At 44.2% G+C, this 22,506-nt stretch overlaps 1 protein-coding gene across 1 annotated transcript in view; it reads left to right on the top strand.

The window, feature by feature from the left end:
- The window catches only part of LOC143785855 (FAST kinase domain-containing protein 1, mitochondrial-like), a 60,544-nt gene that overhangs the window by 25,271 nt on the left and 12,767 nt on the right, over positions 1-22,506 (top strand). The window contains exons 7-14 of the mRNA XM_077274992.1: positions 423-554; positions 1,538-2,027; positions 5,511-5,625; positions 6,982-7,110; positions 13,701-13,832; positions 15,218-15,331; positions 16,558-16,699; positions 17,299-17,413. Of these exons, the coding sequence (XP_077131107.1) occupies positions 423-554; positions 1,538-2,027; positions 5,511-5,625; positions 6,982-7,110; positions 13,701-13,832; positions 15,218-15,331; positions 16,558-16,699; positions 17,299-17,413 (1,369 nt within the window). The remainder of the gene's footprint in view (positions 1-422; positions 555-1,537; positions 2,028-5,510; positions 5,626-6,981; positions 7,111-13,700; positions 13,833-15,217; positions 15,332-16,557; positions 16,700-17,298; positions 17,414-22,506) is intronic.

Below are 22,506 nucleotides of genomic sequence, written 5' to 3' on the forward strand. Positions count from 1 at the left end.
CATGTCCATGGGGGGAATAGAGTGAGAGCGAGCTGATGGCCAGATGAACGCTTGGCCGACCCTTACGGTATATGGGGCCTTTACAAACCTATGAGCCATTTTATATGGTGCACACTCGACGTTCATGCACATTCTTGAAGCATCTTTACACTGGAACAAGGAGCGTCCACCACTTATTAGAGACTCTGTCGGCCGTTTCCTAACCTATTGATGACACTGGCGCAGTGTGTTGTGTCGTTTTTGCCATCAAAGTTACAAAAACCCATATGTACATCAGTGGGGCTTGTGGTCTGGGTGAGATATGTTCTGCCACACACGACACCCTGCGTGGGAGCGTCCCTTCTGGATGAGGACGTGGCACGGCGGTGGATGGAGTCTCGTTATGTTGCTTGATGACGTGTGATCTTTTTCTCTCCGTTCAGGATCTGCTCCGCCATCCAGGACAATCTGGATCATTACCATCGCCTGTATCTATGTAAGCTCACAGATGCCGTGGTTTGCCTGCCCTGCCAAAACTATCAACTGTTTGCGGATCTACAGAAACGTCTAACTGCGTAAGTGCAATTTCCATGCATGTGTGGTGAGTAATCGGGTTAAAGGGACATGTGGACGGCCCTATTAGAATGGCGCTGGGTTTACCATGCGGGTAAGACAAGGTCACTATTAAGAATACAAACATATGACTGGTATACCGTGAGGGCCAGGAGCGGACACAGACAGCAGAGGCCCCTGTGCAAGAACAATATATGGACCATTTGCAGCCGGAGAGCTCCTTATAATGCACAATGCCACCTGGTTTGGGGAAAGCAGTGGCCCCCGGACCTCTCGGGCCCCTGTGCGGCTGCACTGGTTGCACCAATGGTATGTCCGCTACTGGTCAAGGTGACATTGGGGAGTCCTCCAGCGTGCATGCGCACAGTGTAACTGCAGAGGCCTGTGCGCGCTCACTGACCGCGCTCACTGACCTCTCTCCTCTGCTGTGGCTGCTCGCTCCACGGAAAGATGCAGAAGTGTGGCGAGCAAGAAGCGTTAAAGAAAGAAGAGGGAGGAAAATCGCATGGCCGCAGCAGAGAGGAGAGAGATCTGTGAGCGCGTGCGCTGGCTCCTGCTGCTACATTGTGTGCTTTCTCCAAGCGAGCGCTGTCAATCAACACAGGAGGCAAAAAAATATCTTGGCCGTGCCAACAACGGACACCCGGATTTTAACATAAATATGCTCAACAATAATAGTTTATTACTACAAACATATGGGTTGTATAAGGACTATTTTATAAGGCTTATTTTAATTAGTAATTTTGGAGTGACACTCATCACAAAGTGTTTTTTTTTTTTTGTTTGTTTTTAATAAATACGTGACATTTTTGTTCTATGGACCTTTTATTTTATCTTTTGCCTGGGGAAACCACAAAAATAAAGCCCACATTAATGTGTTTTGAGGGTTTTGGTGGCTTCTTTTTGTTCCCTTTGTCACATGTATAAATGATTTGATTCTGAGATGGTGACTTGTTTTTGGTGCCTGAAATGTCCCTTCCCGTAGCTTTATGAAGACGTCTCATGTCCCATCTATGGTGGTTATGATGACCAGGTCACTGTCGCTGCTGACCCTTACTAGAGTGGATGAAGCCGTCCTTAGAAAGATTGACGACGTCATTCCCCAGTGTGACCTCAGCGACCTGAATAGCATCGCGAACAGCGTCATCCGGTGGTTACAGCCCGCCCAGCTGTCCAGGCAGAATAAATCCGGGATGTATGAGAAACTCCTCCATAAAGTGAGCCGATACGGACTGGAGAGAGTGAAGAATATGGACGACATTGATCATCTGTTGAATGAGCTGACGTACGTGATGAACGGGCAGTGGCTGCAGAATATGCTGATAGACGACATCCTGCTCACCTGCCAGCGCCTGCTGCACCAGGTCACCTGGAGGAACGCACCGTTTCTGGCGCTGGTTATTAGTTACTGTAATACTCTGTGTCCTCCGGTTCTGGACAAGATCGCAGAAGTCACCATGGAGAATGTCACAAAGGTAGAAGCCCCGTGGAGAGCTCCTGTGTATAATTTCACTAGTGATCACTGTATTATCTGTACACAGACACTGCATACTAAGTAGAGATCTCCTGTGTATAATGGCACTTATGGTGATAGTGTGGTGCTTTTTTTTTATTACTGATCAGAATTGTAGTATTCAGTCACTATGTGGTGGTAATATGTGGTCTGGACATGGTGTTGCGGTATTTGTCCCTTGTATGTGATATTATTCGATCACTGTGGTGGTAATATGCGGTCTGGTCATGGTGTAGCGGTATTTGTTCTTTGTATGTGATATTATTCGATCACTGTGGTGGTAATATGTCATCTTGTCATGGTGTAGCGGTATTTGTTCTTTTTATGTGATATTATTGGTCATTTTAAAAATTGAAAAATAAATAAAAATATACCTAAATTGTTTTGCATATTTTAACAAATATTTAATAGGTTACAGCAGAGTAGTGCCCGGCCAAAAGAGTCTACCGTGTTATGGTGGCGGCTTACAAAAGCTGCCGGCTATATGTGTGATCTGGTGATGGGAACTGTTAGGGTATGTGTCCACGTTAAGTAAACGCTGCGTGTTTGACGCTGCGTGGGGCCACAGCGTCAAACACGCAGCGTCCAGATGTTCCAGCATAGTGAAGGGGATTTTAGGAAATCTCGTCTCCACTATGCGTGGTAACACGCACCCGGCGGGCCTGCGACTCCGGACATGCGGTGCTTCTTTTAAGATCGCAGCATGTCCGTGTTCCTTGCGGCAGCTGCGACGCCGCAAGCTATAACACAGGGCCCTATGTGTGGGGTGCGATGATCCCGGATGTGTGCAATGAACACATCCGGCATCATCGCGTCACAGTAGGGGGCGGGGCTTAGCACCGAGCGGGTTTGCCGCTCTGACGAAACCGCCGGCCATCCTGAAGGTGGATACGTACCCTCAATGTGTGATTGGTGAGAAGTGGAGTTTTTCCAAGAGAGAGCGGTGGGACCGTGGACAGTTCGAGGGGTGGAGAGTGGAGGCGGGGCTGGGGTGGAGCCTGGGCGGAGTCTCAAGGGGGCCCCGAAAATTTTGCCAGTATGGGGCCCCGAAATTTCTAGTGGCAGCCCTGCCCGTGGGTTCAGATTGGAAGGCCAGTCACTGGCCCAAACTAAACATCTGGTGGCCAAAGGTCTATTCAGTGCGTGCACCTGACAGCTGTCTAGGGGCGGCTTAAAGAGCACCAGTCCTGTGTGTTACACTATAGTACCCCCATGTAATAATTATTCTGGGGCATCTTTTCATTGTTGTTCCTCTGTTATTCCTCCAGGAAATCCTTAAAGGGATTCTCTCATCATGTATCTTTGGTAGCACCCATCTCCCCTGCCTCCCGATTTTTCGCTTGCAATGGGGTAAGGGGACAGGGGACAGTGGTGCGCTCCTAAGGTCCAGATGGCCTGCAGAGGCAGATGTGCATGCTGCTTGTCTGGGAAACTGGACACTTCTGACAAGCTGCAGGAGTGGCTGGTAACCTAGACAATGAGCAGTAAACTATAGAATTAAAACTCCTTCCATTATTGCAAACGGAGAGGATTTTAAAGTAAGAAGTAAATTGTTTTTACAAGCACTTTTGGCCACTATAGATGAGACAATTCCTTTAAATGAAGGATTTGGTGTTACTGTTCTACCAGTCAATACTTGTACTCTTAGGACACAATCAGATGACCGAATAAATTGGACTGTGATCGGACCACAATTCACAGACTGGCCGGCGGCTCTCCCGACCTGAGCGTGACCGCTTCATGTTTTCCTGTACAGCCATCATGCTCAGGTCGGTAGAGCCGCTGGACAGTCTTTGCATTGTGGTCCAATCACAGTCCAATTTATATGGTCGTCTGCGCCCTTAGGTCTCAGACGTCTGGTTTTTTTCATACATGTTCTCAGTGTTTCTCACAGATCAGGTACCTGTAAGAGGGTGAACTGTAGTCCCACTGAGAGGGCACTAGGACCCTGTGGTTTTTGCCTGCTGCAGCAGAGAACAGACCCTGGAAGACTCCGAGAGACAATGTGTGCTGGGGGGTGGGGTCTGGTATCTCGTGTGTAAAGTGAAACAAGGAAGTGAGAGGAGAGAGAGAAAGGCGGGAAGAGAGAGCAGAAGCTGCTGTGAATGTGATATAACCAAGAGACTGTGGATTTTACTGTGAGTTTTTTTGGAGAAAAAGAAGCTATTGAGAGACTTTGCATTGCTAACGTTGTCCTGGAGAAAAGCTAACCTTTTGTTCAACTCTGTGAGACACTTTTGTTGCTAACCTTTTATTTTGGAAGACTGAAACTTCACTGCAAACCCACTACGTATTTGAGAGTCTGTGGAATACCTGTGCATTGATTGGAGAACAAGTCTGACAGATTGCTGATACAGAGACGGACGGGTTGTCGTGGAAGCATTCCTAGGAGCTACAGAAGAAGAGACAATATCGTGAGGCCACTAACTAAGTCCCCGGCGTTTGGGCTCGGCATCCGCCGATCAGACAAGAGGAGCTTGCTGTAACTTATTGGCGCTGAAGATATAGACTGGGCTGCAGCCTGTGCGGATTCCTACCTGAGAGGAGATCCATCTTAAGATACGGTACCATAAGTTATAGATACCCGGGTATCCCTGCTCATAGTGTTTACTTGTTACTTAGAGGTGTATCTTATATTAGAGTTGTGTAAGTTATACTCAGTGTGCCATTCCAGGGGCTCCCTTTATAACACTACAATCAATTTACACTTGTTCCTGTTTAGTTGCCCTGTTAGGTAAATTTCTTACTAGTCTTTGTAGCATACAGTTCTCAGGAGACCTTGGAGTGGCACAGTGATTTCAGCTGCTGCTGAGCTGGTGTATCTTTGGGGTGCATATACTTAAATATTTTCCATATTACCTTTATTATTTTGCCTTTGAGTAAAAATACCGTTGGAGATTTCTGCCTTAGTCTTGGTTTGTGACTCACTGGATCTTATTCGGACCTCTGGTCATTACATACCTATTATAGTCTATGGGGCTGTTTACATGTATGTTTTGTTTTTTTGCAGTGCCTGCAAAAAACCAAACTGAGATATGGCCACTTTTGATCTGAATCATGGATCAAATTCTCTGATGCAAGTCTATTGGTCTGTGAAAAAAAAATACAAGAAAATAAAATGCCACAATGGAGGAAAAAGCAAAAAAACAACGGACTTACAGATTAAAAATGGATGAAAATCTGATCCAGCACATTAATGGCAAACAGACCATTTTCTCTGCGATCACTTTATCATTAGCTATCACTGATGACCCAGCAGTAGCAGATTGATGGGTGTAGTGCTCCTCTGAGCTGTGATTTGCACTGATGGGGTATCCTTAGGAAAGATCATCAATGCTGTGATTGCAGAAATCCCTCTCATTTACTGGACTATGTCATGTACACACTGTGTTAGTAAAGACTATTTGTCAGATTAATAATGTATTTTTTTGTTTGTTTTTTTAAGATCCATCCCACAGACTTGAACAGAGTTTTATTTGCCTTTGTCAATCTGGGCTATGATCCCCCGCGAGAAGAAGAATTCTTTACAATGTGTATTCAGCATATTCTCGCTAATTTAAGTAAGTATTCATTGTATTCTCAGTATAAGTGGAGATCTGGCCACGCTTCACCCCAGGAGTAATCACAGCCCTGGAAGATTAAAGAGACACATTTTTCTAACTGTGATTTCCGCCTCCGCGTTGCAAAAAGTGAAAATATGCAAAAAATTCCACATTATCATTAACAAGCTGCAGATTAGAAAACCTAAACCCCACAACTTTTTTTTATTATTTTTAGTACATTGTGGTTATTGTGCAGATAATCACATCAGAATTTCAGTGATGAATTTCCCATATTATAGACTGTGGTCACACGGGCAAGTGAAGAAAAGAGAAAAAAAAAGAATTGTCCCGTTTTCATCTAAAAAATGTAGCCCTAATGTTATAATTTCCTTATCTTTATGGATTGGGCCCTTGTCTAAAATAATTGTTAATAAAGTTGCTACGTCATCCCATATTATGATCCTGAGCTGCAGATTATTTCTTTTCCCTGCCGCTGTCCAACCTATCATCAGAATACAGGCTGCCACGTACAGCAGTCATTGCTCTACACCGCTTCCCCTTAAAAAAAAACAAACAAAAAAAAACATGTTCTGCACAAGAATTCTACCATTTTCTAATCTATTTCTTCCTTTTTCACAAAGAAAATGAAGGTATTGTAGCTGAGTGACATCGCCGCATTTACGCATTTTAAGCCCTAGGAAACAGACACATTCCATAAGGCTCCGTTCACCTCTGTGTCATCTGATCCCAGCGGCGGCTGTCATTTCCCATTGGTTTCTGACAGCAGTATCTTTTCCATTAAAGACTCCGTAACCAGTAGCCGAGCCGCCGGTGCAGATGTGAACAGATCCGTAAAAATGAATGGAATTTGCCCAGAGGGGTCGGGCTGATTCCTCCTCCTGCTAACATACCTTATTCTTAAAGAGTGACTGGCGATTTTGTAATATATTCTATGAGAGAAATGTGCTACTTCCCCTCCTTTCAATCTCCATTCTCTATATAGACAGATTTTCCCATTACTGTGAGATAGGTTGGTGCTTATAAAATTCTATGGAGAGGAGGTGGAGACGGACACAGACTTTCCGCTGTAAGTTCTTCTGAATCGTCAGTTACACTTCTCCATGGAACTTTATGAGCACCAGCTGTCTCCTATCTCAGTAATGGAAGATTTTACTCATGAACTGAGCGTGAAAGATCAGTCCAGGAGGAGAGGAAAAAAAAAGCCGATTTGTCTGATAAGACTTATTTTTATGAGTGCTATTGATTTATGAAATAAAAATGAAAACTCTTTAATACTTCAGCTTCGTCTAATATCAGATCAGGAATGAAAAAAAAAAATGTATAAGATAGTGGTTGTGTTATTTTACCTTCCAGACTCCTTCCCTCCTCATCTCTTGGTTCTGGTGGGCTTCACTCTTGCTGTTGCACAGTATTTCCCAGAAGATCTGATTAAAGCCATTTTCAATATTCATTTCCTAACTAAACTGGATTCCGAACTGGACAGTAAGTGTCATGTGAGCGAATGCTCCACCTTTATCCATTTAGGTTCTATATTGCTCATGTTGCCCCTAGGACTTAGGCTGGCCGTACATGAGAGGCTTTGTCTTCTCTGATCTCCCAGCACCATGTATGCTCGTGTCTTCTGAGCGTGCATCTTTATTTTAATGGGGTAAGGGATCACTTTGCAAATATGCCCCATCCTCATTTCCCCAACATCTGTCATCAGGGTCGGCTAATATAAATCGAATATTTCTTTGCAGCTTTACCTGCATTACCCATCCTGGTGCGAGACCCGGCACAAAAAGCCTAATACCCTATAAAATTTAATAAAGCTTTTATTTAACCCTTACACAACTGGGCAATTTTTTTTTGTTTTGTTTTTAATTATTATTTATTTTCTGTTATTTTTTTTATCATTCTACTTTCAATTTTCAATATTAATTTGTTATTTTTGCACAAGACAAATTGTAATGAATTCAGTTAACCGTATAATGCACACACAAAATTCCAAGAGCAGTGAAATGGTGAAAAAAAGACGCAATTCTGCCATTGTTGTTGTTTGTTTTTTTTTAAACAATAACCCAGCAGTGTGACTCTTCAAGTCGGAACGTTTATAGTTGTCTTGTTTGTTTTAGTTCCTTTTTCTTTTTTTTCACCAATGGTGGGGGTTAGGTTCTTTATATTTCAGTGGCAACAAGAAAATCAGAACTTTCTCTAGTCACCTTCCACGACGGCATATGGAGGTTGCCTCTTTGCCCTAATGGGGAACAGGAAATGGAGAGGTTAAAAGGCCCTCCCACCTCCCTCTCACCAGTGTCTTTCCTGTTCCCCATGGGACAGGAGAGGTTTACTTTCGTATGCAGTGGTGGCCGGTGACTGCTGCATCTAACAAGCGTCGGCTTGTGTGTAACTGGGCAGCATGGGGTCGTATCTTACCTCCCCGCTTATGCTGCTCCCGTCGCGCCGCGCTGCGGTGTCCTCGGGACCTGTGCCTAGCCTTCCCGCGCCCCCGTGAGGGCAAAGCAGGCTAGTGTTTCCTGACCGGAGTCCTCCTGGAGCTCTCCGGTCTCCTTCCCCTCCAACATGCTGCTGGCAACCCGGAAGTGATCGCGCGCGTCACTTCCGGTCCTTTCTGCGCTCCCTGGGGGCACTTCCGCCGGCGGTGTCTCGTGCAGGACGGCGTCCTCCACGCTGGACTATGGAGGGGAAGAGGTGTATCCACATCGCTGGGGGCAGGTGCATACCGCTGCGTATAAAACCTGCCAGAAAACGTCGCAGGTAAGACCGTTCCTATCATGGAGAGCAGTACCTGCCCTGCGCTTGCAGAGCCCAGCGCTGCCCCTGCCACAGTAAGTGCCGCAGGGACAGGGGTCCTTAGATAGTAACTTTGGGGTATCCTTGGTCACTCTCTCTCTCTCCCCTCTCATTGCAGGGAGAAAGGTCTACCCCAAAAACTACTGTTAAAAAGAAGTGTGCCATCTGTAATATTAAGCTGCCACCTTCATGGGAGAAAAAACTCTGCAGGACCTGTACTGACAAAGTTGTCAGGGCAGAGCAACCTTCTTTACTAGAGGAAATCCGGTCCCTAGTCAAGCAAGAGGTGCAATCCTCCCTAGCAGCCTTTACCCCTCCACCCCCTCCACCACCCCCTCCGCCACCCTCTCCAGCCAAAAAAAGGAAGATCCAGGAAGAGGATTCTGAATCTGAGTCAGACCTCTCTTATGCCTCATCCTCAGGTCGTCAGGAGGAATCTGCATCCTCTATTACATCTGAGGCCAGAAAATATCTCTTTTCTTCAGACTGGATTGAGGACTTAGTAGCCGCAGTACGCAGTACTATGGGGCTGGAGGAGGAGCCAGAACCCCAGTCCATACAGGACCAGATGTTTGGTGGCATAACTAAGGGTAAACGGGTGGGGTTTCCAATCCACCAGAATATTTCTGATATGATTGACCAAGAGTGGGAATTACCTGAAAAACGCCTCAGTACTCCATCCGAGATGAAGCGTAGATTCCCCTTAGAAGGCGAAATGACCAAATGGGATGTCCCTAAAGTTGACTCTCAGGTGGCAAGAGTGGCTAAAAGAACGGCTCTTCCATTCGAAGACTCGTCACAATTAAAGGATCCGATGGACAGGAAGATAGAGAGTCTATTAAAGAAATCATGGGAGACCTCCTCGGTAGCCCTCAAAGCTAATATCGCATCAACATGCGTGGCTAGAGCTCTATTCCGCTGGATAGGTGAACTGGAGTCTCACATATCCCAGGGCACTTCAAGAGCTGAATTATTAGACTCCCTTCCTAGTCTCCTTAGAGCCACGGGTTTCCTAGCAGATTCTTCGATGGAAACTATCAGAATTGCTGCAAGGTCGTTAGTACAGACTAACTCGTCCAGAAGGGCGCTGTGGTTAAAAATGTGGTCTGGTGATATCACCTCCAAAGCCAAGTTATGCGCCATACCATTTAAAGGTAACTACGTCTTCGGGCCTTCTCTTGATGACATCTTGGAGAAAGCAACCGATAAAAAGAAAGCCCTCCCAGAACAAAAAACCCCCAAAAAGAAGTTTTTTCGTCCCTTTCAGGCCCAAACCTCTCAGAGAGGGAAAGGCAAGTCCGGGAGGTGGAGTTACCCGAAGGGAGGGGGGAGAAACATCCTCATCCCTCAACAACAGCAGCAGCAGTCTCAACAGGAGAAACGGTGACTTCGATCCAGTGGGGGGGAGACTTTCAAATTTTTACTCCCAGTGGCAAAACATCACCTCTTGCCCCTGGATCCTCAATGTCATCAAAGAGGGTCTCCTAATAGAATTCATTTCCTCCCCCCCACGGGGTCTAAAAGTCACCTCCCTACCTTCTCTGAAAGATCAGTCAAAATTGGCGTCCGGTCTCAGAGCCCTAAAAATGTCAGGTGCGATATCCCAGATACCGGAATCGGAGAGGGATCGAGGCCACTACTCTCGCTTATTCCTGGTTCCCAAGCCATCGGGCGAGTCCCGTGTCATTATAAATCTAAAGAATCTCAATCGGCATATAAAGTACCGAAGATTCAAGATGGAATCAGTGAAGAATGCCATCCCCTTGATAGGTCCACACTCCTTCATGGCCACTCTCGATCTGAAAGATGCCTACTTTCACATCCCCATTCACCAAAGACATCGCCAATATCTCAAATTTGCTGTACAGAGAGGGCGTCTGATAGAGCACTATCAATTCAACGTCCTCCCATTTGGAATTTCCTCGGCTCCAAGGGTATTTTCCAAAATAATGGGGGAGGTAGTCTCCTTTATCCGGAAGCAAGGCGTCTGTATAGTGCCGTACCTAGACGACCTTCTGTTAATAGCTCCTTCCAAACAGGCCCTGGAGTCTCATGTATCCAAGACTCTCGAAATCCTGACATCTCTTGGATGGGTGCCGAATCTGGAAAAATCACACCTACGACCCTCCAAATGCAGGAAATTCCTGGGAGTTCTCCTGGACTCTGCAAAACAAATGTCCTTCCTCCCAGTGGAACACCGTCAAACCCTTTGATCAAAGGTCAAAACATTCAGGGACACCAGATCCCCTACAATCAGAGAAGGCATGTCTCTTGTAGGCTCGATGACAGCCTGCATTCAATCGGTACCATGGGCCCAGGCCCATTCCAGAATTCTTCAGGCACATATCCTGCAGAATTGGGATGGCCATCCCAGTTCTTTGAACAAAAGACTGTACACGTCGGGCCGTGTCAAAGCCTCCCTGGCATGGTGGATGTCCCCAAAAAATTTACAAAAAGGGGTCAGCTGGACGCAAGTCCCACTGACCACAGTAACAACAGACGCCAGCCAGAGAGGCTGGGGGGCCATGATAAATCACACCCCTTTCCAAGGTCTCTGGGACCAGTCAACAAGCAAGAAATCTTCCAACTACAGAGAGCTAAAGGCTGTAGAGGAAGCCCTACTAGTAGGAGGTCATCTGATCAAGGGACATCACGTTCGGATATATTCGGACAATGTGACCACGGTGGCCCACATCAGACATCAGGGCAGCTCAAAAAACAATTGCCTGAAGAATATATCTGCCCGGATATGCTCTTGGGCAGAAAGACATCTCTTATCTCTGACAGCGGTTCACCTGAAAGGCTCCTCCAACATTCAGGCAGACTATCTAAGTCGCCAAGACATACATCCAGGGGAATGGTGCCTGAGCAACCGAAGCTTCGAGATGCTGATGAACAAATGGGGTCTCCCAGAAATCGACCTCTTTGCATCCAGCCGAAATGCGAAAGTCGAAGCATTCTTCTCTCTGAACCCCAGGGACGGCTCCAAAGGAGTGGATGCACTGGTCCAGAAGTGGAATTTCCGGCTGGCTTATGCGTTTCCACCAATCCCAATACTGGCGAAGGTCTTACAGAAAGTGCGAGAAGAACAAACGCCTACCATATTGGTAGCTCCGCTGTGGCCCAAGAGGAGTTGGTACAACCTGATAGTGGACCTTCAGGTGGATGGGCCGCTCCACTTTCCGATAGAAGAAAACCTTCTTTCTCAAGGACCAATCCATCTCCTAGATGCCCACAAGTGGAATCTGGCGGCATGGCTACTGAAGCCCAAATATTAAGAGCCAGAGGACTATCAGAAGCAGTGGTTTCCACACTTCAAAAATCTAGGAAACCTGTAACCATTGCAATATATAATAAAATCTGGAAGAAATTCTCATCCTTTTGTCTCCCTGAGGTGCCGGATCCCTTCAACCCGAATATTTCAAAAATTCTAGACTTTTTGCAAAAGGGCTTAGAAATAGGCCTCAGGCCTAGCACCTTAAAAGTCCAGGTGTCCGCCCTCAGTTCAATATTTGATCAAGATCTGGCAAATCATCGCTGGATCAAGAGATTCATGATATCGGCTTCTAGAATGAACCCTAAGAAGCAAATAACAGTACCACTGTGGGATCTCAACCTAGTATTACAGGGGCTCACAGGTCCCCCCTTCGAACCATTATCCTCCTGCTCCCAGAAAAACCTAATCTACAAAACAATTTTTCTAGTGGCTATTACATCAGCAAGGAGAGTGGGAGAATTACAAGCTCTCTCAATAAGAGAACCATACCTAACCATTCGAGATGACTCTATAGTACTGCGCCTAGACCCTTCCTTTCTTCCAAAGGTCGTATCGGACTTCCACCGCTCCCAGGAAATTATTCTACCTTCTTTTTGCCAAAATCCTGCAAATTCCAAAGAAGAGAGATTCCATATGCTGGATGTCAGGCGCACTGTATTGTTTTACTTAGAACAAACCAGTTCTTACAGAATTGACCACAATCTATTTATCCATCCATCAGGACAAAATAAGGGAAAAAAGGTAGCCAAAAGTACTATTGCCAACTGGATAAAGAAAGCAATAGCAGAGGCATACCTTGCTCAAGACAAAACTCCTCCAGTGGGAATCAAGGCTCATTCGACTAGATCAACCTCAGTCTCCTGGGCAGAAAAAGCAGGTGCATCAGCAGAGCAAATCTGCAGGGCAGCCACATGGTCTTCATTGCATACTTTCTCCAGGCATTACAGATTGGATGTAATGCCCAACAAGGATTTAGCCTTCGGCCGGAAAGTACTCCAGGCCGTTGTCCCTCCCTAGCGCCAATCAGTTGGTATTCCTCCATATGCCGTCGTGGAAGGTGACTAGAGAAAATAGAATTATTCTTACCGTTAATTCGGTTTCTAGGAACCTTCCACGACGGCGCTAGTTCCCTCCCTATACTCCTGGATTTAAATCTGGGATTCAAGGTAAACCGGTGCTATGGTTTCAGTTATAAGTCACTGGTGAGAGGGAGGTGGGAGGGCCTTTTAACCTCTCCATTTCCTGTTCCCCATTAGGGCAAAGAGGCAACCTCCATATGCCGTCGTGGAAGGTTCCTAGAAACCGAATTAACGGTAAGAATAATTCTATTTTTTGTGCATGAACATTTTTAAGTTTGTGACTTTTTCTGAGATCTGGAAGATTTTTGTTTTGTTTTTCCCATTGTTCCATTATTGGAACCAATGTATTAGGCCTTGTTTTTTTTATCAAATGTTTGGGAAATGAGGATCTTTGATAGCAACCAACCTGATCCTTTACTCCATTGAAATAAAGATGCACGATCAGTTGACAAGGTCATACATGGTTCTGGGAGGTCAAACAAGATTGTCACCATTTTGGGGTACTTAAAACCTTTTATATAGAAGGGTTCACATATGTAAGAAAAAATATATATATATAATGTAATGTAATTTTTATTTTGGGATTTTTTTGTATTTTAAAACTGGATAGTAGTACAAAGTAAAAATCTCAGTCTCCTATGATGCCTAAAACTTTACAGGAGTACTAAACTGATGACAATAATAGCCTTTAATAGACCCCCACTGCACTAATAACCCATGGCCACCCCATGGTCTCTTGGGGGGTGGGGTACAGTGGGCAATCGAGGCTAGCGCCAGTCATAGTGTTACAGGCGGGTGCTGGCTGTGTAACGCCGCTGGCACCCGCTATGTACGGCGCAGGCTCAGTATCACATGTTGGGAACGCTTTTGATTTCTGTGTGTTGTAGATTTTCTCTTTCTTCACTAATTATATTATTTTTTAGCTTTTCTGCCTGACAAAAGTGCCAAGATACGAATGCGCCTGATGCAATTAAATCGGGCGGTTTGTCTCGAGTGCCCGGAATACCAAGCCCCATGGTTTCATGAAGAATACTGTCGACAGATGAAGCATAGAGGTGCGGGGCTCGTTTTATTCATTTAGTTGTTAGTTTGTTTTTGTATGCTTAAGAAAAAAAAAAAAAATTGAGTGACACATGATAAAAAAAAAAAAAAATCAGCGCTCAAATTCCAGTGCCGGCTCCCAGCTGAGGCTCTGGTCTCAGTGTTTTAACAGTGATGTTGCGTTGACAGTGCTCAGCACCACTGCAGCCAATCACTGAGCACAGAGGCTCTGCCGCCTACCTCGTTGAGCTTAGGCTGGTTTCACACTTGCGTTTTGATCTGCAGCGTTTTAGCGCTAAAAAACGCATGCGTTTTTTTTTCTGTACTTAACATTAAAAAAATGCATGCGTTTTTTAGCGTGCGTTTTGACGCGTTTTCGGCAACGCATGCGTTTTTTGACGCGTGCGTTCATTTGCAGAAATGCAACCTGCAGTAATTTCTAGCTGCGTTTTTTTCCCGCAAAAAACGCATGCGTTTATTCGCGGCAAAAAAATGCATTGCTGTCTACGCATGCGTTTTTAAGCACATGCGTTTGCTTGCATTAAAAACGCATGCGTTTTTATAGAAAAACACAAGAAAAAAAACAAGAAAACCCTAAACACAAGAAAAAACAAGAAAACCCTAACCCTAGGGTTACTAGGGATCCTAACCCTTAGGTTAGGATCCCTAGTAACCCTAGGGATCCTAACCCTAGGGATCCTAACCCTAACCCTAGGGATCCTAACCCTAACCCTTAGGGTTAGGGTTACGATCCTAACCCTTAGGGTTAGGATCCCTAGGGTTAGGGTTAGGGTTAGGATCCCTAGGGTTAGGGTTAGGATCCCTAGGGTTACTAGGGATCCTAACCCTAACCCTAGCTATTTCTGTTTTTAGTGGGTTTTCTAGTTGATTTTGATGATTGGCAGCTGTCACACACTTCTCAGCCTGCGTTTAAAAAACGCAAACGCAGGAAAAAACGCATGTAAATGCCGCAAAACACCGCGTTTTTTTTTCTGCATGCAAAAACGCATGCGTCTAAAAAACGTGGTGTTTTGCCGCGTTTACATGCGTTTTTTCACCACACGCGTTTTTTTTTAAAACGCTGCAGATCAAAACGCAAGTGTGAAACCAGCCTTAGTGATTGACTACAGCGGTGATTTGGGCTGTCGGACATAACGTCATCTCTGCAGCCCAAACTGAGACCGGAGCAGCGAGAGGGAACCGGCACTGAAACCGGGGAGGACATGTACCTGCTCTGTTTGTTATTTTAGAGTGTTTGGGGTCCACTTTTCTGAAAGTGAACAATCCCTTTAATATTCTCCACTGCAAAAGTATATTGTGCGATTTATGGATATGCAATAAGGAATAATCCTTAGAATATTAAAAAGTTGTTTTTTGTTTGTTTTCTTTTTTTGCTCAGAAGGTAACAGTAAGAGATCCATATACCATCAAATCCACTTATTTCTCGGAGATCTCTTTGGGGGAGTTAATTATGCCAAGATGTTTGTGACTACTCCATATTATTACACAGTAGGTAAGATTGTGAAATGTAAAAAAATATATATTTTGCTGCACTAAGAAATCACAAACGCCGCTCTGCTCTGGAAAGAAATGTTATAATTTAAAGATATGTAAAAATTCATCAAATATTGTGACTGTTTAATAACTTTTGTGCAAATAAAAGCAACACAGCCACAAGCAAAACACTGACATATGAGGCAATGGGAGATCCTGGGGGGATGTAATTCAGGGTGGGGACAGTTTGAGTTGCATTTTAGTATATGATATCACAGGATGACTTCCACACACATCTACTTCATATTATATCACGTTTCTTAGCGGAGGACCCACTGGTGATCGTTGTCTAAAAGCCCGCAGTTCCTTTATTTGTTTAGTTCTTCATACGGTTGTTGCCATAAAAAAAATTAAAACAAAAGTCTATACAGTCAATCAATATTCTGCACAGAATCGTAATTGAGCAGGGGTCGCCCACTCCTTTTTATTCTTTACCGGACTGCTTGAAATGGCTGAGTGCGGTCAGACACCCCCAAGAGATCAGTAACTTGCCTCCTGTTTTATAGAAAGGGGATAACTTTTAAAAACCCTTTTAAGCTGTGTGCACACGTTCCAGATTATTCGCAGATTTTTTGCACGTTTTTTCGCAACCAAAACGCTTAAAAAACGCATACATATGCATTCCATCATTTATAATGGTTTCCACAATTTTTGTGCACATGTTGCGTATTTTTCCGCGAAAAACGCATGCGGAAAAATACGCAGCATGTTCATTAATTTTGCGGATTTTAAGCGGGTTTCCCACTATATTATTACATTGGGAACCTCCGGAAAAAAAGCGAAAAATCCGCGCAAAATACGCGATAAAAACGCGTGCAGAATTCCTGCGGAAAACCTCAGGATTTTCTCAGGAAATTTCTGCATACTTTCCGGATGTGTGCACATACCCTTAAAGTGTTTTTCCGGCTTTTGAAAACAAGTGTCCAATTGATTGTAGTTTGTTTTAAAAACAAACAAAGTGCGCCTGGCTCACCCTCCCCAGGTCCAGCATTGAGCCTCTGCCGCTGTTGCCATTATGTTGACCATAAGTGAGCTCAGCGGCTCTGGTCAAGTTGATGACACTAATTGGCTGTTGATGTGACCTGAGCACTGCACACACCAGGAGCTCGCTGAGTGGACCCAGGGAGGGTTTTTGGAAGGTGTTGGACTGTGATTCTCCTAACATTTGATGCTTGCTTTCTATAGACCTCGAGTGCATCCTGAGCAAAAATAAAAAGCCTACCGCCTACATAGAGGAGAACAAGCTGTCCGCCAATGTGGCCGAAGTCCAGTGGGGCCAGGACAGTCAGATGTGTGATAACAAGTCTCTACCTCAAGGAGCCCAGAGGTCGGTGATTCTGTGTGTAGACATGTGGTGCTAGATCACGACGCAGCCTCATTCTCTTAAAAAATAGCCTTCATTTTAAGTTTTCTTACATAAATCCATAGAAGACATGCAAATAAGAAACTTTGTAATATGTCTGATCATAGAAATCTGCTTCTTTCTCCTCCTGAACTGATCGTTCATTCTCAAAATTCTCAACTTCCAAGTAAAATCTGTTTTCCGTGAATACAGATTTTCCCGTTACTGAGATAGGAGATGACAGTTAGTGCTCACAAAGTTCTATGGAGACTGATATAGCAGAATGTCTGTGTTCCGCTAGCTCCTCTCCCCCCCTCCATAGAATTTTAAAAGCACCAACTGTCATCTCCTATCTTAATCGAGGAGGAGAAAAGGGCGGTTTCTCCATTGAGGAACAGAGGAGCTAGAGAGATGAGCAGTAAAATCAGTATAATTTTTTTTTTTTACAAATGAATGGCTTTTTCCGGTTCAGAAAAATAGCGGTTTGGGCAAATGGATGTTTTTTTGGAAAAATTTGAGTAGAATTCAATTCCTCTTGATTTTGTTTGTTGGATTCTAACATATTATTTCTTTCATCTTTATAGAGTTGCCATTGACTTTCTTAATCCAGTGGCATTTTGCAGAAACTCTTCCAAGATTAAAGGCTTAAATGCCATGAAGAAGAGACATTTGGAGATCCTGGGGTACTATGTAGTTCAGGTTGGTTACAATTCGAGTTGTGTTTTAGGATATTATATCATGATTAGTGTTGAGCGATACCTTCCGATATCGGAAAGTATCGGTATCGGAAAGTATCGGCCGATACCGTCAAAATATCGGATCCAATCCGATACCGATACCCGATCCCAATGCAAGTCAATGGGACGAAAATATCGGAATTAAAATAAACCCTTTATAAACTTGTAGGTTCATTCTACATGAAGGAAAACAACTAAGAATAATGTAGGATGTATTGGGGGACGTGGCGGAGACATTAAAGGCACAGAGGTTTAGCCCAATGTAATAGAATAGCAGGATTTTTTTTTTTTTTATGACGTTCGGCGTTAGAAAGAATTTGACTGTTAATTTTTTTTTTTTTTATGTCAGATATTGATGTTTCACTACTTCCACGCCCTTCACCTTCTTTTTTACTTCTCCCACGCTTTCTTCTTCATTATCCTCATCATCAGCTTCTTTGACATCAACTTCTTCACCTTATTCATCTTCTTCTTCATCTTCTACCTATTATTTTTTTGGTTACATTGTTCATATTCTTTTTATTTTACTATTATCTTCATCATATTCTACTTCTTCATCATATTCTTATTTGTGACAGGCATTCCCGTAGTTGTTATCTATAAAAGTTTGAAGATTACACCTTCCGTTCTGCCTGTCACAAAACAGTTACATTTGTCCGCGTTCAGTTTGGCCTGCAGCATCAGGCTTTATCCAGGGGCACCACGAGGAGGAACGGACTCACCCCCATACACTGCTTAGTCTTCTTCTGCTTATAATTTAGATAATATTTTTTGCTCTGATATTTAGTGTTATGCTTAACCCCTTCATGACCCAGCCTATTTTGGCCTTAATGACCTTGCCGTTTTTTGAAATTCTGACCAGTGTCCCTTTATGAGGTAATAACTCAGGAACGCTTCAACAGATCCTAGCGATTCTGAGATTGTTTTTTCGTGACATATTGGGCTTCATGTTAGTGGTAAATTTAGGTCGATAATTTCTGAGTTTATTTGTGAAAAAAACGGAAATTTGGCAAAAAATTTGAAAATTTCGCAATTTTCACATTTTGAATTTTTATTCTGTTAAACCAGAGAGTTATGTGACACAAAATAGTTAATAAATAACGTTTCCCACATGTCTACTTTACATCAGCACAATTTTGGAAACAATTTTTTTTTTTGCTAGGAAGTTATAAGGGTTAAAATTTGACCAGTGATTTCTCATTTTTACAACAAAATTTACAAAACCATTTTTTTTAGGGACCACCTCACATTTGAAGTCATTTTGAGGGTTCTATATGGCTGAAAATACCCAAAAGTGACACCATTCTAAAAACCGCACCCCTCAAGGTGCTCAAAACCACATTCAAGAAGTTTATTAACCCTTCAGGTGTTTCACAGCAGCAGAAGCAACATGGAAGGAAAAAATGAACATTTAACTTTTTAGTCACAAAAATGATCTTTTAGCAACAATTTTTTTATTTTCCCAGCAGTAAAAGGAGAAACTGGACCACCGACGTTGTTGTCCAATTTGTCCTGAGTACGCTGATACCTCATATGTGGGGGTAAACCACTGTTTGGGCGCACGGCAGGGCTCGGAAGGGAAGGAGCGCCATTTGACTTTTTGAATGAAAAATTGGCTCCAATCTTTAGCGGACACCATGTCACGTTTGGAGAGCCCCCGTGTGCCTAAACATTGGAGCTCCCCCACAAGTGACCCCCATTTTGGAAACTAGACCCCCCCAAGGAACTTATCTAGAAGCATAGTGAGCACTTTAAACCCCCAGGTGCTTCACAAATTAATCCGTAAAAATGAAAAAGTACTTTTTTTTCACAAAAAAATTATTTTAGCCTCAATTTTTTCATTTTCTCATGGGCAACAGGATAAAATGGATCCTAAATTTTGTTGGGCAATTTCTCCTGAGTACACCAATACCTCACATGTGGGGGTAAACCACTGTTTGGGCACATGGTAAGGCTCGGAAGGGAAGGAGCGCCATTTGACTTTTTGAATGAAAAATTATCTCCATCGTTAGCGGACACCATGTCGCGTTTGGAAAGCCCCTGTGTGCCTAAACATTGGAGCTCCTCCACAAGTGACCCCATTTTGGAAACTAGACCCCCCAAGGAACTCATCTAGAGGCATAGTGAGCACTTTAAACCCCCAGGTGCTTCACAAATTGATCCGCAAAAATGAAAAAGTACTTTTTTTTCACACAAAATTTCTTTTAGCCTCAATTCTTTCATTTTCACATGGGCAACAGGATAAAATGGATCCTAAAATTTGTTGGGCAATTTCTCCTGAGTATGCCGATACCTCATATGTGGGGGTAAACCACTGTTTGGGTGCACGGCAAGGCTCGGAAGGGGAGGCGTGCCATTTGACTTTTTGAATGGAAAATTAGCTCCAATCGTTAGCGGACACCATGTCGCGTTTGGAGAGCCCCTGTGTGCCTAAACATTGGAGCTCCCCTACAAGTGACCCCATTTTGGAAACTAGACCCCCCAAGGAACTTATCTAGATGCATAGTGAGCACTTATAACCCCCAGGTGCTTCACAGAAGTTTATAACGCAGAGCCGTGAAAATAAAAAAATAATTTTTCTTTCCTCAAAAATGATTTTTAGCCCAGAATTTTTTATTTTCCCAAGGGTAATAGGAGAAATTGGACCCCAAATGTTGTTGTCCAGTTTGTCCTGAGTACGATGATACCCCATATGTGGGGGTAAACCACTGTTTGGGCGCACGGCAGGGCTCGGAAGGGAAGGCACGCCATTTGGCTTTTTGAATGGAAAATTAGCTCCAATCATTAGCGGACACCATGTCGCGTTTGGAGAGCCCCTGTGTGCCTAAACATTGGAGCTCCCGCACAAGTGACCCCATTTTGGAAACTAGACCTCCCAAGGAACTAATCTAGATGCGTGGTGAGCACTTTGAACCCCCAAGTGCTTCACAGAAGTTTATAACGCAGAGCCGTGAAAATAAAAAATGTTTCCTTTCCTCAAAAATATTTTTTTAGCCCAGAATTTTTTTATTTTTGCAAGAGTAACAGGAGAAATTGGACCCCAAAAGTTGTTGTCCAGTTTCTCCTGAGTACGCTGATACCCCATATGTGGGGGTAAACCACTGTTTTGGCACACGTCGGGGTTCGGAAGGGAAGTAGTGACGTTTTGAAATGCAGACTTTGATGGAATGCTCTGCGGGCATCAGGTTGCGTTTGCAGAGCCCCTGATGTGCCTAAACAGTAGGAACTCCCCACAAGTGACTCCATTTTGGAAACTAGACCCCCAAGGGAACTTATCTAGATGTGTGGTGAGCACTTTGAACCCCCAAGTGCTTCACAGAAGTTTATAACGCAGAGCCGTGAAAATAATAAATGTGTTTCCTTTCCTCAAAAATATTTTTTTAGCCCAGAATTTTTTATTTTTGCAAGAGTAACAGGAGAAATTGGACCCCAACAGTTGTTGTCCAGTTTCTCCTGAGTACACTGATACCCCATATGTGGGGGTAAACCACTGTTTGGGCACATGCCGGGGCTCGGAAGGGAAGTAGTGACGTTTTGGAATGCAGACTTTGATGGAATGGTCTGCGGGCATCATGTTACGTTTGCAGAGCCCCTGATATGCCTAAACAGTAGAAACCCCCCACAAGTGACCCCATTTTGGAAACTAGACCCCCCAAGGAACTTACCTAGATGTGTGGTGAGCACGTTCAACCCCCAAGTGCTTCACAGAAGTTTACAACGCAGAGCCGTGAAAATAAAAAATCATTATTCTTTCCTCAAAAAAGATGTTTTAGCAAGCAATTTTTTATTTTCACAAGGGTAACAGGAGAATTTGGACCCCAATATTTGTTGCCCAGTTTGTTGTGAGTACGCTGATACCCCATATGTGGGGGTAAACCACTGTTTGGGCGCACGTCAGGGCTCGGAAGGGAAGTAGTGACATTTGAAATGCAGACTTTGATGGAATGGTCTGCGGGCGTCACATTGCATTTGCAGAGCCCCTGATGTGCCTAAACAGTAGAAACCCCCCACAAGTGACCCCATTTTGGAAACTAGACCCCCGAAGGAACTTATCTAGATGTGTGGTGAGCACGTTCAACCCCCAAGTGCTTCACAGATGTTTACAACGCAGAGCTGTGAAAATAAAAAATAATTGTTCTTTCCTCAAAAATTATGTTTTAGCAAGTAATTTTTTATTTTTGCAAGGGTAACAGGAGAAATTGGACCCCAACAGTTGTTGCCCAGTTTGTCCTGAGTACGCTGGTACCCCAAATGTGGGGGTAAACCACTGTTTGGGCGCACGTCGGGGCTTGGAAGGGCGGGAGCACCATTTGACTTTTTGAACGCAAGATTGGCTGGAATCAATGGTGGCGCCATGTTGCGTTTGGAGACCCCTGATGTGCCTAAACAGTGGAAACCCCTCAATTCTAACTTCAACACTAACCCCAACACACCCCTAATCCTAATCCCAACTGTAGCCATAACCCTAATCACAACCCTAACCCCAACACACCCCTAACCACAACCCTAACCGCAACACACCCGTAACCCTAATTCCAACCCTAATCCTAACCCTAATCCCAACCGTAACCCTAATCCCAACCCTAACCACAACTGTAACCCCAACACACCCCTAACCCTATCCGTAACCCTAACCACAAGCCTAATCTTAACCCTATTTCAAACCCTAGCCCTAATTCCAACCCTAACTCTAATTCCAACCCTAACCCTAAGGCTATGTGCCCACGTTGCGGATTCGTGTGAGATTTTTCCGCACGATTTTTGAAAAATCTGCAGGTAAAAGGCACTGCGTTTTGCCTGCGGATTTACAGCAGATTTCCAGTGTTTTTTTGTGCGGATTTCACCTGCGGATTCCTATTGAGGAACAGGTGTAAAACGCTGCGGAATCCGCACAAAGAATTGACATGCTGCGGAAAATACAACGCAGCGTTTCTGCACGGAATTTTCCGCACCATGGGCACAGCGGATTTGGTTTTCCTTAGGTGTACATGGTACTGTAAACCTGATGGAAAACTGCTTCGAATTCGCAGCGGCCGATCCGCGGCCGATCCGCTG

The sequence above is a fragment of the Ranitomeya variabilis genome, chromosome 7 (genome assembly GCF_051348905.1).
Source record: "Ranitomeya variabilis isolate aRanVar5 chromosome 7, aRanVar5.hap1, whole genome shotgun sequence".
Classification (NCBI taxonomy): domain Eukaryota; kingdom Metazoa; phylum Chordata; class Amphibia; order Anura; family Dendrobatidae; genus Ranitomeya; species Ranitomeya variabilis.